Source organism: Tachypleus tridentatus, chromosome 7 (genome assembly GCF_004210375.1).
Source record: "Tachypleus tridentatus isolate NWPU-2018 chromosome 7, ASM421037v1, whole genome shotgun sequence".
Classification (NCBI taxonomy): domain Eukaryota; kingdom Metazoa; phylum Arthropoda; class Merostomata; order Xiphosura; family Limulidae; genus Tachypleus; species Tachypleus tridentatus.
Window position 1 is genome coordinate 44464311 of NC_134831.1, and position 14179 is coordinate 44478489.

The 14179-nt window shown below is 30.2% G+C and overlaps 1 protein-coding gene across 2 annotated transcripts in view; it reads left to right on the forward strand.

Annotated features, from left to right (window-relative positions):
- Window positions 1-14179, forward strand: part of LOC143255558 (uncharacterized) — a 47308-nt gene that overhangs the window by 22405 nt on the left and 10724 nt on the right. Inside the window, exons 2-4 of one of the 2 annotated variants that reach the window (XM_076511394.1) lie at window positions 4776-5959; window positions 11225-11357; window positions 14015-14098. In XM_076511394.1, the coding sequence (XP_076367509.1) occupies window positions 5387-5959; window positions 11225-11357; window positions 14015-14098 (790 nt within the window). In that variant the 5' untranslated portion in view covers window positions 4776-5386. Of the gene's footprint in view, window positions 1-4775; window positions 5960-11224; window positions 11358-11380; window positions 12906-14014; window positions 14099-14179 lie in introns of those variants that run through there. The other variant, XM_076511395.1, reaches the window with a different exon arrangement.

Here is a 14179-nt window from a genome sequence, read left to right on the forward strand (position 1 = left end):
GTCTTTTAAGTCTTTTTCTCTAGTTGCTTTTTCAAGTTGTTTAATCAGGGCAACGTTGTCTGTGGTGAACAGAACTTAGCATTTCAGACTGTAGTCTTAAGAGATTAGCATTTGTTACATCAACTTTCTTTTTGTAATAATTCTCACTTTGTCAAAAATGTTCTCTTTTGTTCAAGAATTGTTTTGATTTTATGAGGATCTTTGATACTGAGGTTCTCCACTAGCATAATAAACTTCTGTTTTTATCTGAGTTTGAAATTTCCATTTCAGAGTGATGTCAGATATCTTTTACCGTGACTGAGGACTGAAATGTAACATATTTTACTTTTAACCCTGTTTTTCTTTTCAGTTGACTTGTCTAAAGCCAGTTTGTTTAGCTGATCCTTACTTTCAACATAATCCCACAGTTGTTCTGAATTTCAATGAATCTTAGTTTTTCTTGTTTGGGTATGTTACTTGATTATAAACAAGAACTTTTTGCCAAATATTGATGATCTAATGTATGCATCCTCACTTGTAATCATCTTGGAAAGATATCTATTTCACTGTTAATTAATAATGAGTACTGCTGTATGGGATCAATAGTAAATTCATGATAATTATTACTTTCCATTTTTGTAAATGTTATTTTAAGAATAATATGGGTGAAAATGATTGAACATACTCTTGTAAAGTACACACTTGTAGAAAGCTTAGGTAATTGAGCCAAAAGCTTGTACATCAATTTAAAAATGTGCTGATAGTCCAAATAAATTTCTGAATACAGATATGAGTACTGATGTTAAGAGTCTGAAAAGGTACATACATTAAAAATAATTATCCTGTTAAAATCTTCTCATTAAACCCTTTCAGTACATGTGGATAAAATACATATATCAGGATGTTTTAAAGATTGACATTCAAAATCTAGTTAGAAAACTTATTTTCAATGCATTTCAGCAAACGTGACAGTATAACAAAATTTATCATATTTCAGTATTAATTTTTAATTTCTGAATTTTAACGGGAAGCCATCCAATGGCACTGTAGAGTATCTGCAGACTTACATGGTGGGCAGAGCATAGACAGCTCATTGTGTAGCTTTGTGGTTAATTACAAACAAAAATTTCAACAGGAAATATTTAAATTTTGTAATTTTCACTTGGCTTTGTTTATTTGACACTTGTTCACACAAAATTGCATATTTTTACTCTCCAACTGTGCCTATGGGATACCCTTATTTGATTTATTTCTTCCATCTTCACAAAAGCAAAAGTTTGAGTTTTATAGACAGCTCAATGACAAAGAAACAAAGGCCAAACATAAGTAAAAAATAATAACAGTAATATTCTCAAGAGGTATGCTTGTCAGTATAGCTTCTTGTAGTACAGTGAAATTCAAGTTTTCATTGCTTTTCCATTTTAGTTGTGATTTTTACTGACACAAATTTGAGAACAAATGTTTGTTTAAAAAAATGTTAGTGATGAATAGTTCACAGTTTTTTAGGATCGGTAGAAATACGTATAAAGAATACCACACTGATCAAAATGTAGATAGTGGTTGACAAAATAGTGGATTTTTTAGTGAAAAGTGATTTTCACATCTGTCCTATGGAAAGACAGTGATTGCAGAACATATTAAAGCCTGTTCAAATTTCCTCAAAAAGTGTACATACACTTTTATGGAAGTTCCATATCCCCTACCCTCTTGTACATTTACTCTGTGAATGCCACCTTCTTTATACACTATATTTACTATTTATTTTTGGTATGCTATTTTCACATGTACAAAAGCAAATTATCACTCATTGAATGATGAAAAAGAATACAAACAATAAAAGTGACTTATTCAAAGCATGAGAAAATATATCTTCAGCTTACCTGAATTTTGGTGAGTTCAGATGCTGTTCACAACAGCAATTTTGACAAATCTCAATCAAGCTTTCAATAGACATTCTGACAAACAAATATGATTGGTAAAAATGAATTCAACTTCTGTATGGGAAAGCACATTTTGAAAATTTTACATGTTTTTTTCAGACAGGTAGAATGCTAGTGTCTGAAATTATTTTTATCTGTCCCATACAAACATTAATGTTGAGCCTTGTAGTCAAAAATTAGTTCAGTTCTCTTTGTTGTCCAATTATAACTTCAAAAATAGTTCTTTTAAGTATTTCTTATGCAGTTAAAGTGATAGAGCATTTTTGTTAAATATAACACACTGAAGGTCAACATTCATTTTGGGATAGCTGCTGTAGTTTGTTTTTGCAGTAGAAAGGAAAATGTGATTGTAATGCATTTTATGTGTTAATAGGCATATTCTGTATTTGAGAAATGTTATTAATGTGGTCCTTTATAGTACTGTTGTTGAGTATTTATATCAGCAATTTGATGGGCTTCTGGAAGAATATTTCCATATATTCTTGTTATAGGATGAAGAACAATGGATGTCCCATAACAGATTTTTAAGGTCTGTTTTAGTTGCATTTTACCACAGAAGTATTCATTTTCTACTTCCATTTCTTCTTGCTGCTAAGTTAATTTTCTGTTCACTTCCTAATGGATGTTTGAAATACTGCACTTTTATTTGTTAGATTGTACTTCTGATGTATCAGCTTTTGTAAATTGGACAATGTAACAGATTTAGAGAACAAATTAAGAATTCACTAAATTTTTTCCTTGAATATTAAAAAAATTCAGTATGTTGAAAATACTACTTGACAATTAAAATGTTTGAAATATTCATCAAAAAGTCTGAGCAACATGTTGCATATCTTCTGTTTCATGCATGGAAGAATGTAATTTGTCTATCTGAATGAAATGTATTAGTTTCCTAACATTTCTGTAATGAAAAATTAAACTTATTGATTAATTCTTTATGTAGAACTTTGTCAGAATTTTCTGAAAGTTAAGGTTTTATATGCCAAACTGAGTTTCCTCATCCAAAAAAAAAGTAAAAAAGGGCTTTTAATATTCAAACTTTTCTGTATTTTATCAGTAATTTACCTAATATGTAAAATTCTAAAAAAGAATGTGACTAAAGCCCATGCTGACCTTTTGCTGAGCATAGTTTTTTAATATATATTTTATGAAGGCTGGAAGCTTTTACCTCTTAAATTCCATATATATTTTGTAATAATTCTTATATAACAAATGCATTTTGGAAACTACTAATAAAAGTAATTATCTATGAGCACAAAGTATATAAATTAATGTCACATAAATTTATTAATCAAAGTTACGAATAACTTTGCTAACCTTGTAAAAATCATCTGTTAGTGGTGTTTTTTGTTATTACTGTTTTCAGTTATCTAGTAATAAAAATATTGCTATTATAATTTTTAATTATTTTTAATTTATTCAAGTTTGGTCAGCTTATTTCTTGAAAATAATCAAGTAATTGAAAATAGTGTTTTTGGTTTGTTATTAATTTTGATTATTCCAATTGAAGTAATCAAAGCTACACAGTGGGCTATCTTATGAGCCATATCATTAATCAGGGATATAAATAATTCACACAAGGGACAGCTATCAAATTTATTCCATGTAATATGTTTACTATAATTGGTCATAATTAAAGGAATATAGACGTACAATGTATTCCTGATCGGAAAAGCTAACTAAAAATATGGAATTTCTAAAGCAAAGTTAAATTCTTCAGGAATGTCTTATTTCAGTCCCTGTAAATTACACTTATCATGACACTTGTAAGGATGTGTCTCCTGAAGTGATGTATGGTTTAGCTCATTAAAGCTGTAGCAAGAAGTTTAAGATTTTAAAACTAATTTTCTCTGGAGAGAAATGAATTATTGAAAACCTAATTTAAGAGTTCAAAATTTCAAAATTATTGGGTATATAAAGTCTTTCTATGGGTTGATTGACTGGTGGAATGAGTAAGTCAGAAGTAAAAATAAACATTAATATTTGTCTTGTTGATTAACTTGTTGGTTTGATGTTTTAAATTAACATAATGGCAAAATACAGTTACTTTGACAGTTGGAATAATTAATATTAGTGATAATCAAAAACTAGTTTTGGTTGGTTGGAAATTTTCCTGAGTCATGACGTTAACTGATTAAGCTGAATGAACTTAATCGAAAATAAGAGTGAAATAATATAGTTATAATAATTCAGTAAGTAAGCAGTTGGAGTAATTGGAAACACCAGTTTTGGTTAGTTGATTGTTTTTGTTGCATTAACTTATTTAATTATAATTTAATTACTGGATGTGTAGAATAATTCAAGACTATTAATTAGAAACACTAATTTATTTTTTGTGACAGTAATCAGTTTTAATTCTCAGCATTTCTCTGCTATTCTGCTAGTATCTCTGTTGTTGTAAGAGAATCATAAATGCATGTAGTACTCCATATGAATCTTGTATAAGAAGGCTGCATAAGTTAATGATAAATTATAAATTTGAATTAATGGAAATGAAAACTAGATTTACTCATTTCACCATAGTTAAATGGTGACAACAGTAGTTTAGGTGTTTCATAATTAATTGCACTTAAACCCCTTTCATGCCCAGGTATACACATTTGCATGTTTGAACACAGTTTTATCTTCCATATTCTGATCATTTCATCAAAACGATGAGGTCCTTTGACAAGAGAAGTATATTCAATAAATCTGGCTCTTCTCAGTGTTAGAAAATTCTTAAATGTCAGTGTCAAAGATTTAAAGACTTTCAAGGTTTGTAAATAAAATAAAAGTGATTTAAATGTTGAAATGAAATGTATGTAACTATTACTACTAATAAAATAATTTACATTTGTTTCTTTATCCTGCTTTTAGATAACTAATTCTAAGAAAGAAACAGCTGATGTCTTAGCTAAGTTGTCAGAGGATGAACTTCAAAAGTTACTGGAAGAAGCAGTTACATTTAACAGACCTAGCAGTACAGACAGTTATTTGTTACAGAGATTGAAGCTAGAGCATACTGATACCTGTGGAGATGTTACTAAACATTCCATGTGTCATGGAGTGGAAGATGGTGTTTCCCAGTCAACAAATATTACCCATTTTTTAAATAACAAAAAGAATCTCTTACAACTAAAGAATTTCCATAATTGTGGTTCTGAAGATAGTTTTAGTGGACCTGTTGTAACATCTTGTGATTATAGTGTAAAGCATGAACAATCTTGTGTGCATGAAAACAGTAGGGAAGAAGATAAAATACAAGAAAGTATTGATAATAATCCCCAGAGTTTTCTTTGTCACTCTCTACGAGATCTGTACAATTCCAGGTTAAGTGAACAAACTGAATTCATGCGTGCTGCTGGAATTGGTCGTGGTATAAAACTGCTAGGCCTGTGCGGACAAACCCATGTACTCATTTTCCTCTTACAGGTGTAGTAAAAAAAACATTATCTAATGAAAACAAAGATGAATCATCAAACAGTCTCATGCTTAAAAGTTTGCCAATAATAAAGTCAAATCAGTCAGTAGAATTATCGGAGTTTTGTGATAAAAGTTGTAAAGAATATTTAGGTGATAATTGTGATGGTGAAATATTGACTAACAAGGATACAGCTAGTGAAGAGAATATTTCAGTTAATCTACATACAGATAGTTATTCAAAAAAAATTAAAGATTCTAGTCTTGAAATGGTCAAGTTAACTAGTAAAACTCTTGAAGGTAATTCCAGCTGTTGTGATAATGTAGATATTGACAATTGTTCCTTTGATAAATCTAAGTCTTCAGTTCAAAGCATGTCATATGCAGATACTTCAACAGCAGTTGAACATACTAAAATACAGGAAAATCAGCTGCAAAATAGTATCGGATGTTTGTCCAAAGAAGTTGAAAAAACATGTACAGACAAAGTTAGTACGTGTGAAAAGACTGACAAATCCCCAGTTCTTAAAACAGCAATGAGTGAAAATTTTGATTCCATGGTTTCTCAAACCTGTAATGTTTCAGATAAAAGATCTAATAGATCAGCAGAAGTGGATGAAAAATTACCTATTTCTCTTCAGGTAAAACACTACTGAGAATTTATAATGCAATTCTAAAATTAGATGCATTTTTCTCCAATTTTGATTGCAAAGTTACCCCTTTCTGTTTAATGCAAGAAACTCATTATTGAAATTGAACATTTATAAAAGAAAAACTCATCTTACTATTTAAATGCTGAAAGCATGAAAATAATTGGAAACCAGTATACTAAATTACAAACATGTTGCATTTAACACTCCTACGAAAAGTGGGGCCTAATAGGCCCCAGAGCAACTTGAAAGGTTATTAATATTAGGCTAATAATTTTGTATTTAAATGAAATTGCCATTTAAATCCATTAATGAATGGATTAACGAGATTCCCACTGTCCCTATCTACTATCTAGCGAAACCACAGCCAGGGGAACGGGCTTGGAGAAATCAGGACTAGAAACGTCTTTTCGTAGGAGTGTTAAGTATAACATCAACAAAAAAGGCATTCCTCCTTCAAATGTTGTCAATATTAAAATGTTGTTTACTCACTATCTTTTCATATTTTTTCCCCATTGCATTTCCAGATGATTTTTTTTTCCACTTTCAATCATTTTGTGAAAAAAATTAAGTCAGTTTGTTATCCAGGAAGTTTTTATTTATAAGTATTTTAGACTTTAGATTTTGTCATTTCATAGCATTTAGTGTATTTCATGAAAAAAGTAAAACAAAAGGCTCACATTTTAATATCTGTGCAGGTTTAGGAGTATTGCATGTATGATGCACTTATTAATTTTCCTATTATATTTCCAAAATAATAACTTTAAGTCGGGTAAGAACCTATTATTTCTGAGTTTGTATCATTTCCCTTGTTTTTTTCTGGTTAGTTTTTGTGCACACCATAGCTACCATGCTTTTTATAGATATCAAGTGGCTGTTAATATTACATGATTGTTAGTATGCACTTGTTACTGTTAAAGTAAATAAATATTTGCTGGTTCCTTGATTATCTGTGCTGGTTCATGAAAAGCAATAAATTGCAGGTAACAGAAACAGTAAAAAATTGAGGCACTGGGTATTTTGCTAGCTAGACCATTGTTTAATCTAATTTAAAATTTTCAATATGTTCAAGTTCCTTTTTGTAAATCATACTTTTATTATTGTTTAATCACATTATCATGAAAAATCATAAAGTTGAATATCGGTTGGACATTCAGTTCTTCTCACTTGATTTCTCTGATTTTCATGAGTTACACAAGTCCAGTTACCTTTTTTTCTTCTCTAATACTTCCTATTTTGATCACCTTTTCCAGTTTTAGTTGAATGTAATAACTAACATAGGCATAAGTATCTAAATTTCAGCACTTTTTCTGCTTTGACACAGAAGTGTTTTTGCACCTTTCAACACCTGTAAAAAAAAATAACAAAAAATCTATGCTTGGTAATTATTACAAAAATCCTTTGTTAGAATGGACTAAAGGTACCAATTATATCTTGGGAAGGGGGCTGCATATACGCACACTCACACTCTGAATATGCATCTGAGGTTAAAGAATACTCGCTGTGAAGCATAAAACAGTGGATTGTCCATTACGACCAATAATGTCCACATATGAATCGTCTAATTACAATCTTGGTAAATACATAGCATGGGCATTATCCAAATATGTAACATCAGCCAGCTCATTCATCAAAGACTCTTTTAATTTCAAGTCTAATCTAAATCAACTTAATCATAAAGCCTTAATGGCCAGTTTTGATGTTATATCCCTCTTTACAGAAGTTCCAACCACTGAAGCCTGCAAGATATCCTTAGAACTCTATATCCGAGACCCTAACCCAACTATAGAAATTCCCAGTAACCAGTTAGCAACCCTCATAGAATTCACCACGATAAAGACAAACTTCATGTTCAACAACCAAAACTATATGCAAACAAATGGCCTAAGCATGGGCAACCCAGTATCACCAGTTCTAGCCAATATTTTTATGACACAAGTTGAAACACAAGCAATTAACACAGCATTACATCCACCACTATACTGGTACAGACATGTAGATGACACGGTTGCGGGATTCAAATCTACAGAACACATACTTAATTTTTTCAATCACATTAACTCTATACATCCCAACATTAACTTCACATGTGAACAGGAAGAAAGCAATCAAATATCATTTCTTAACCTCAAAATTACAAGAACTGACACACAATTCAAAACAGAAATCCACCGAAAAATCACCCATACTGGACTATACATTCCTTGGGACTCAGCACATGAAACAAAACAAAAACTCAACATACTAAGAAACCAAATAAACACAGCCATAAAACTATGCTCACCAGATAAAATTAACGATAAATTAGACAAAATAAAACAATACTTCATCAACATCAATAAGTTTCCTCCACAAAACGTAGAAAACATTATACGCACACACCTAGACAGAAAGCAAAATCAATCAACAAAAGTAAGTATATCTCACGAATCAAAAAATCACGAAACCATATACTGCTGCATTCCATATATTCCCCGAGATCAGCAGACAAATAACCAACATTTGGCAAAAACTAGTAACAAAATATGACATTCCAGTTAATACCAAATTTATTCAAAAACCAGGCACAAAACTGAGGTCTATACTATGTAAAAACTACACTGACAAACACCACACCAACATTATTTATAAAATACAATGTGATAACTGCCACGACTTCTATATTGGAGAAACAAGTAGAAAAATGGAAACCAGATTCAAAGAACACAAAAAGTCACCTTCACACGTTTTCGAACACTGCAAGTCAAATAAACACAACATTACCATAGAAAACATTCAAATACTAAATAAAGAAACAAACATAAACAAACACAAAATTAAAGAAGCCTTACTTATACAACAACTTAAACCCAAAATAAACCAATATAAAGGTACGCCTTTATACCTATATTAATTTAATAAAATAAATAAAATTATGTATTCAAACATCTAATACCACCCTCTACATTTCGACACTCAGTTACACAACCCCTTTCAAACATGTGGTCAGCTTCCGGTCAGTTACCTCTTTCTTTGTGAACCTGGCGATGACCAAAGAAGGTCGAAACGTTGTTCGCTCTTCTATGTAAAATATTTTCTCAACCCAAACGAGCCGTTTTTACATATAAAGTGGATAACAACTGAAATTGAGTGAAACCTTTATGTGTATTTTGAGTGTTTGTGTGTACTGTTTTTTAGTCACTAATCAAATAATGTTAATCAAGCTACAAGTATTTTGTATTTCTATCCTAACAGATGAACATTAAAGGCATGGCTGGGTTTGAATTATCTTACTTTTGATTTGAACACATCATATCTTACGTGCAAAAATCCTGGGTATTATACAACACCTGAACTGAGGCAACTAAAATTAATTTGAGCAACACATTCTCCAAAACATGCAAGTTATTGGCTATAATTATAATGGCATTATTATTTGAGAACATTTTTGGGAAAAGTAAAATTGCAGATGAGGATTGTTGATTATGGAAGTGCTAATATTCAAGGAATTAATGCCGTTCCATTTTTCAGTACAAACAGTAGTGAAGTTAGGTTAGGCACATCTGGCTCCTAGACTTGAAGAGTTGAGACCTAGCCTAGCTCATTGCTACATCTACATTAAACTAAATATTTCTTCTATCAATGTATTTATGGAAAGAAAGATAAACTAATGGAATTTTATATAAAGTGTTTATAACTGGTTTGTGTTATCCAAACATATTTTTCAAGATGATAATTTACTATTTGAGGAAAGCTAACATAATTCAACACAAAAATCATAATGTATTGTTTGTCCTGTCATGCACACATATTTCTACTCTAGTTTTAAAAATGTGTTTATGGTTATTGTTTTTATTTACCCAATAAAGGGGTGTTCCCTTACCCCCTAAGTTAAGTAAATAACACAAGTTGTAAAGCAAATATCTCTAAAATTGCATTTAAGAGCTTATAAATCATATTTCTCAACTTGTCATGGTAGGAGTTTTGTCACAGTTGAATAAAATGTTTTGTATTTTGGGAGTTAATAAGACATTAAAGTTTGATGTTCACATCTGTATTATTTACATTCAAAATTTAAGTGTTAAAGCATTATGGTTTTTGTTTTTGTCTAAACTAATGTTTTTATTATTTTTATTGAAGCTCTAAAAGCTTCTTACAAGGGCTAAAATATATGGCATTGAATAACTATAAGCCTAACAAGGGTTAAACATTTTGTGACTGCTGAAAAAGTAATACAATCCCTTGATGCATTATAAAATTTGCATCCAGATATCTATACCTTTTTTTATTTGCTGGTTTTTCATTGTTACATAGTTACTGGAATGTGTATTTATCACATTGAATACTTACAGGAGTATAAATGGAGAATTTCCCCTGTTTAGCCATCTTCTATTATTATGTTTGTGGATAAAACTTTTGTAATTTTATTGCAAGTCAAGGTATCATTCAATCAGATGATATTCTGGTGAATTGCTGAATCGGAATAAAAAGTTTTAAAAATTCATGTTTTTTTGGGTAGGTATAATATTAACATTACACATGCACAAGTAAAAGATAACAGCTTATTGACTTTTTTGTAACATTATGTATAAAGCTCTGGCATTATTGGCAAGTAAATCTACCATGAAGGAAGCTAACCAGTTTTATAGTGGCACAGCAGCATGTCTGCAGACTTGCACCACTAGAAACTTGGTTTTGATATCCATGGTGGACAGAGCACAGATAGTCCATTGTGTAGTTTTGTGCTTAATTTAAAAAAAAAATCAAGCAAAATTTATAGTACATGAAACTGAGATTTCTATTTATAACCTGTAAAAACACAATCATAATTATTTATGGTGATTTAATCATAACAAAGTCAACTGTATCCAGCATTACTCATCATGCTGTGTCCTAGTGTGCTCTCCAGTCAAAAGCTCATACATACAAGAGATTAAGATCTAGTAACATAATTAAAAGTTTTTAACTAAAACTTTTCTTATTGAAATTGTACTACATTTTGCTACTCTATGAAAAATATTCACAAGATAATAAATTTACAGTGTGATGTATAATGAACTGTTGCCGTCATCATGGCTCATTTAACCAAAAAGTTATAGGATTATATAACATTGCATTTGATTACAGATGTGAACCAAGTAAGTTTAAATGGATTTTTCCCTTACCCAGATCAAATTATTATTTTAGTATTGGTTAGTAAGATTTGTCATTGTGTGCTGGAAAAACGTTATGCATGTAATTTGTTTTTTCTAATCTATATGTGTTTTCATTACACAGCTGATATATTCGAAATCAACAGATCCAATTAATGATCTTAAGGTTACATATGTTCATGGAACAAGTATTGGAAAACCTGAATGTATTAGTTGGGCTTTAGGCAATCATCCATCTGTGGAGTCGGTCATTAGTGGTAAGTAATATGTACCTACAATATTTTTAAAAGGTTAGTGTAACAGGTATTTAGGGCATTTCTTTTAACTTCCTTTCACTGTTTGAAAATTTAATAGAGTATATTCAATTGATTTATTATTTTAACAAGAAATGAGCTTATTTTTGTGAGTCAATATAGTAAATTATACAGACATTATTTCTATTACCTGAATAGTTGAAATAATCAGAAATGGTAATGATAGGAAACATTAATTTTTTATTATTTAACATGACAATCAGCATGATTGCTGTTGTAGAGTGACCTCTACTTTTTTAGGAGAAAGACCACTTTTTAAAGGTAGTGTAACCTTTATAGGAATTTTGTTTTTGAACTTTTATAACCACATCATGGTGTAATACTATTTTACTCATAGGAATGCTTAATATGTAGGCATGACATAAGAAAGAAAATGTTTAAAATTTTAAACTTAACTGTGTAAAACCAGTTCAAATGCTACTCATCTAAATGATGTGTTAATAGCAATCATATAAAATACTAGAAATCATAGTGGCTGCCATATAAGAGTTATGGTAACCAATAACTTTTATAATAATAAAAAAACTCAAATATTGTAAACAGTCATGCTGTGATGCAAAAAATTGAAGTGTCGTTGTAGTTTTATAAAAAGCTTACATTTTGCATGCAGTTGTCTATAATAAACTACTAATATGTTTCATCAATTACAATAAATTGCATGAAAATAAAACAGTGTGAAAGTACAACATGATTAACTCCTTCATCTCGGGTAGGTCAAGGTGAACATGTTACAACTTTTCATAGAGTTGCATTCAAATTGTATACTACTTTATATGAGAATAATCTCATTGTATATGACTAAACTCATCATTAAAATGTAGATAATAAATCAATTCAGTGTTAAGTTTTATATTCTTTTATGAGGAACTATTATTAGTATGAAAACTGTTATGTTTATTTTTATTTCCCTCATCTCTAATTGTTTTACCACCCCTCTGAGAAGTATGAATTTTAATTTACATTACTCATTATAATGCTTTCATAATTTATGTAAAGCATAATTTAAATATCCTTCAATCATATTTAGTTACAGAGCAATAAATTAGAAATTCCACCTTCTTGCCACCTTCACTTGTCACAATTTCTCTTTTAGAACTTCCAAATAATTCTTTCTGGTGACATTTAGGACTGTAATTTATAACCAGTAGAAAAACCAGTATTATTATTTTCTATCAAATGAGGTATTAAATTACATTATTATCTGTGTCAACAAACAGTGTAAATAAAGTTCCATTGACACTGAAGTGCTTTCTTTCTTTTTGAGTTTAAGTTCCACCTATGGGACTCTTGAATCTTACTGGAATATATTTTATTCTTAGACTGAAATTAAATTGGTATCAATAAGATAGTTAAATATAATTTTTTGGTACTCAAAAATGCACATATAAAGTTTACAAAATGTTTTCTACATCAACATATGAATTTGGACAAGGTTTATGATGATGTTTAACAAGTACGACTTACGAGCTAAAAAAAGAACTTCAAAACATTGTAAGTAGTGGGATCCTCGTTTTCTCTTTTTGATTTACTGTTTTACATTTTTAATAAAATAAATTTAAATATTTAGTAATAGTTATAAGATGCATATGTAATGTGTGGTCACTGAAAAGTCATTGTACAAAATATTATGCATTACTGTGTAAGTGTAGTAAAATAGGAAACTGGATTTTCATAAGCACTTCACACCTATATTACAATTAAATCCAAACCACTCAAGCTTATTGGATCATGTACAACTTTGTATAGAACCTAATTATATACATATATTCTCACATTTTTGAATACTACTTTAAGACTGTTCTTATTGCAACCATTGCACTGTAAAGAAGCCAGAAAATTATACCCAATGTTGACTGTGAGCCATGATTCCAATAGTTTCTGTAGGATACTTCTGCTTATGAACTTATGAGATTGGCCCAGACATTTTGCAAAGTCACAACATGAACACTTCATAATATTTTAGGCTATTGTTGTACCTAACATACTATCAATAAATTAATAAATTCTACCCCTCTTGTGTTTTCAAAGCAGGGAAAGTTGTAGGGATTGTGTTGTATGAGCTTATTTGATACTAATGGTGTCATAGTAAGTAAGGAGTGGAAGCTCATTGCTCTGTGCTCAGCAGGTTTCTACTTCAGTTACTAACAATAGGTAAAATATATGAAAAAGGCAAAAAATATTAGGAAAAAACACTTGAGAGATTTAATGTCCTAAGTATTTTGACTAATTTTGGTGATTTATCTGACTCTGTCAGTATAGAAGAGTGTTTTTATATTCTCTTTTGCATTGTGTAATGACTTGTATCTGGGAATGTTAAGAAATAAACCTTTTAGTAGAAAGTCTTTGTGCTTGAACTATTCTTATTAAAGAAATATTTCAGAGTAATTGAATTTTTAATATTTATAGTCAAAGAGTTGGAAACTAGTAAGATGCGACTTATTGACATTTGTATTAATGTTATTGTGACAATTACTGATTATGTCCATCATGTCAGTGGAGAAGTATTGAATGGCAACACCTCCATAGTTCACTGTATTTACAAGTGTTTTAAAGTTCTGTACATTAGTTTGATTGTTCTGGAAAGATATGATTTCTTACAGGTGTTGGATGTTCGAGTATCCAGCCAAAGAAAGAAGAAAAAGTGCAGAAACATAAAAAGAAGAGTTTCCTTCCTGAAGGCCCAGGTATGTAAATCAGGAGCCAAGACCAAAGCTAATTAGTTCAATTCTGTTTGTATGAGGAAATGAATTTGTAAATGGGAAAGG